At 50.9% G+C, this 3180-nt stretch overlaps 1 protein-coding gene across 1 annotated transcript in view; it reads left to right on the top strand.

The window, feature by feature from the left end:
- The first annotated feature begins 421 nt into the window (after positions 1 to 421).
- Positions 422 to 3180, top strand: part of LOC125482334 (rho GTPase-activating protein 9-like) — a 4741-nt gene continuing 1982 nt past the window's right edge. Inside the window, exon 1 of the mRNA XM_048594388.1 lies at positions 422 to 548. Within this exon, the coding sequence (XP_048450345.1) occupies positions 437 to 548 (112 nt within the window). The 5' untranslated portion in view covers positions 422 to 436. The remainder of the gene's footprint in view (positions 549 to 3180) is intronic.

The following is a 3180-nucleotide window of genomic DNA, read 5'->3' as shown; positions in this document are numbered from 1 at the left end:
CCCTGTCTCTCTCTCTCTCTCCCTGTCTCTGTCTCTCCCTCTCTCCCTCTGTCTCTCTTCCTGTCTGTCTCTCTCTCTGTCTCTCTTTCTCTGTCTCTCTCTCTCCGTCTCTGTCTCTCTCTCTGTCTCTGTCTCTTTCTGTTTCTCTCTTTCCATTTCTCTCTCTGTCTCTCTCTCTCTCCCTGTGTGTCTCTCTCTCCGTCTCTCCCGTCTCTCTTTCTCTCTCTCTCCGTGTCTCTCTCTCTCTGTCTCTCTCTCTCCCCGTCTCTGTTTCTCTCTCTCTGTCCCTGTCTCTCTCTCTCTCTGCCCCCTCTCTCTCTTTCTCTCCCTCTCTGTCTCTCTCTCTGTCTCTGTTTCTCTCTCTCTCTGTCTGTCTCTCTCTGTCTCTGTCTCTCCCTCTCTGTCTCTCTCTCTCTCTCTCTCGGTGTGTATTAACATGCGTCCTTCACTTCTCCCCGCCTTGCCCACAGGATTGGATGTGGATGGTATTTACCGAGTGAGTGGAAACCTGGCCATTATACAGAAGTTGAGGTTTGCTGTTGATCATGGTGAGTATGCAGCCAGGGTGTCAGGGCGAGGACAGGAAAGAGATACAAAGGAGAAGTTGTTAGACATGTAGCGATCGATAAAAGCAGAAATTGTTGGAGGAAGTCGGCAGGACTGGCAGCATCTGTGGTGAGAAAGCAGACTTAGCGTTTCAGGTCCAGTCACCCTCTTTCTGAAACATTTTCAGATGTTTAGAGAACTCTGCTGCACTTCCGAGAGTCGTAGAGTCTCATAGCACGGACAGAGACAGATAAAATGTCTGCAGGGGTAGGCCATTCGGCCCTTTCGAGCCTGCATCACCATTCGATATGATCATGGCTGACCATGCAATCTCAGTATCCCATTCCCGATTTCTCTCCTCAATCCCTCCAGTCACAAAGGCCCCCTCTTGACTGGTTCCAACAGCTTCCTGTGGGGTACATAGCTCTCTGGGAGAAGAAATTCTTCCTCATCTCAGTCCTGAACGGCTTACCCCTCATTCTGAGACCGTGACCCCTCGTTCTGGACGTCCCCAGAATCGGGAACATCCTTCTTGCGTCCAGCCTGTCCAGTCCCATCAGGGTTCCAAAGGTTTCTGAGATTCCCCCTCATTCCTCTGAATTCCAGCACGTACAAGACCAAGTCGATCCAGTTGTTCCTCACCTGTCAGCCCTGCCATCTTGGGAGTTGGCCTGGTGAACCATCGCTGGACTCCGTCGGGAGTGAGAATGTCCCTTCTCAGATTAGGAGACCGAAACCTCACACGACATTCAAGGTGTGGCCTCATCAACGCCCTGTACATGGTCCAACCTGTCCATGCTGACCAGATTCTCTTCCTGGAAGTATTTGGCTCATGTGGTGTCACTATTTAAAGGAAGGTGGCAAGGAAAAGCCAGGGAACCATAGACCGGTGAGCCTGACATCGGTGGTGGGCAAGTTGTGGGAGGGAATCCTGAGGGACAGGATTCACATGTATTTGGAAAGGCAGGGACTGATTAGGGAGAGTCAGCATGGCTTTGTGTGTGGGAAACCATGTCTCACTGACTTGACTGAGTTATTTTGAAGAGGTGACAAAGAAGTTGATGAAGGCAGAGTGGTTGGACGTTGTCGAAATGGACTTCAGTAAGGCGTTCGACAGGGTTCCTCATGGCAGACTGGTTAGCGAGGTTAGATCACAGGGAATACAGGGAGAACAAGCTGTTTGGATACAGAACTGGCTCGAAGGTAGAAGATGAAGGGTGGTGGTGCTGGAGGATTGCTTTTCAGACTGGACGCCTGTGACCAGCGGTGTGCCACAAGGATCGGTGCTGTGTCCACTGCTTTTCATCATTTATATCAATGTTTTGGATGTGAACAAAGGAGGGATGGTCAGTAGGTTTGCAGATGACACCAAAGTTGGAGGTGTAGTGGACAGCAAAGAAGGTTACCTCGGAGTACAATGGGATCTCCATCAGATGGGCCAATGGGCCGAGGAGTGGCAGATGGAGTTTAATTTAGGTCATTGTGAGGTGCTGCATTTTGGGAAAGGCAAATCAGGGCAGGACTTATACATTTAACGGTGAGGTCCTGGGGAGTGTTGCTGAACAGAGAGACCTTGGGGGGAGCAGGTACATAGTTCCTTGGAAGTGGAGTGACAGGTAGACAGGGCGGTGAAGAAAGTGTTTGGTACGCTCGCCTTTATGGGTCAGTGCGTTGAGTGTAAGAGACAGAGAGGACTGTAAAAGGGTCCAGACGCAAAATGTCAACATTCCTGCTCCTCTGCTGTCTGACCTGCTGTGCTCCTCCAGTTCCACATTTTATTGAGTACAGGGAGTTGGGAGGGTCATGTTGGGGCTGTACAGGACATTGGTTACGGCCGCTTTTGGAATATTGTGTTCAATTCTGGTCTCCCTGCTATAGGAAGGACGTTGTGAAACTTGAAAGGGTTCAGTAAAGATTTACAAGGATGTTGCCGGGGTTGGAGGGTTTGAGCTACAGGGAGAGGCTGGGGCTATTTTCCCTGGAGCGTCGGAGGCTGAGGGGGTGACCTTATAGAGGTTTATAAAATCATGAGGGGCATGGATAGGGTGAATAGACAAGGTCTTTACCCCCAGGGGTAGCGGGGGCGGGGGGGGGGGTGGTGTCCAAAACTAGAGGGGCATAGGTTTAAGGTGAGAGGGGAAAGGGACCTGAGGGGGTAACTTTTTCACACAGAGGGTGGTGCGTGTGCGGAACGAGCTGCCAGAGGAAGTGGGTGGGGGCTGGTACAGTCTCAACATTTAAAAGGCATCTGGATGGGGACATGGATAGGAAGGGTTTAGAGGGATATGGGGCCAAACGCTGGCAAATGGGACTGGATTAATTTCGGATATCCAGGTCGGCACGGACGAGTTGGGCCGAAGCGTCTGTTTCTGTGCTGTACAGCTCTATGACTCTGGAGTTCTCCAGTGTTATTCAGGTGGAGATTAGATTCTCGATCAGGGAAGTTTGGGATAAAAGGTGATCGGGGGGAGGGGTAGGAGGGAGTGTGGGGTAGTGAGATTGTGGTCTTATTGAAGCAAAGGAGCATGCCTGAATATTCTTAGATAAAGACGAAGACAGAGACACAGAACTATTGGAGCAGTCCAGAGAGGTGGAGGGCTAGTGTAGTCCTGCTCACTGGGCCTTAGAGAGACA

Source organism: Rhincodon typus, unplaced genomic scaffold (genome assembly GCF_021869965.1).
Source record: "Rhincodon typus isolate 14 unplaced genomic scaffold, sRhiTyp1.1 hic_rhity00008901, whole genome shotgun sequence".
Classification (NCBI taxonomy): Eukaryota; Metazoa; Chordata; class Chondrichthyes; order Orectolobiformes; family Rhincodontidae; genus Rhincodon; species Rhincodon typus.
This window is presented reverse-complemented; position numbering and strand designations above follow the sequence as displayed.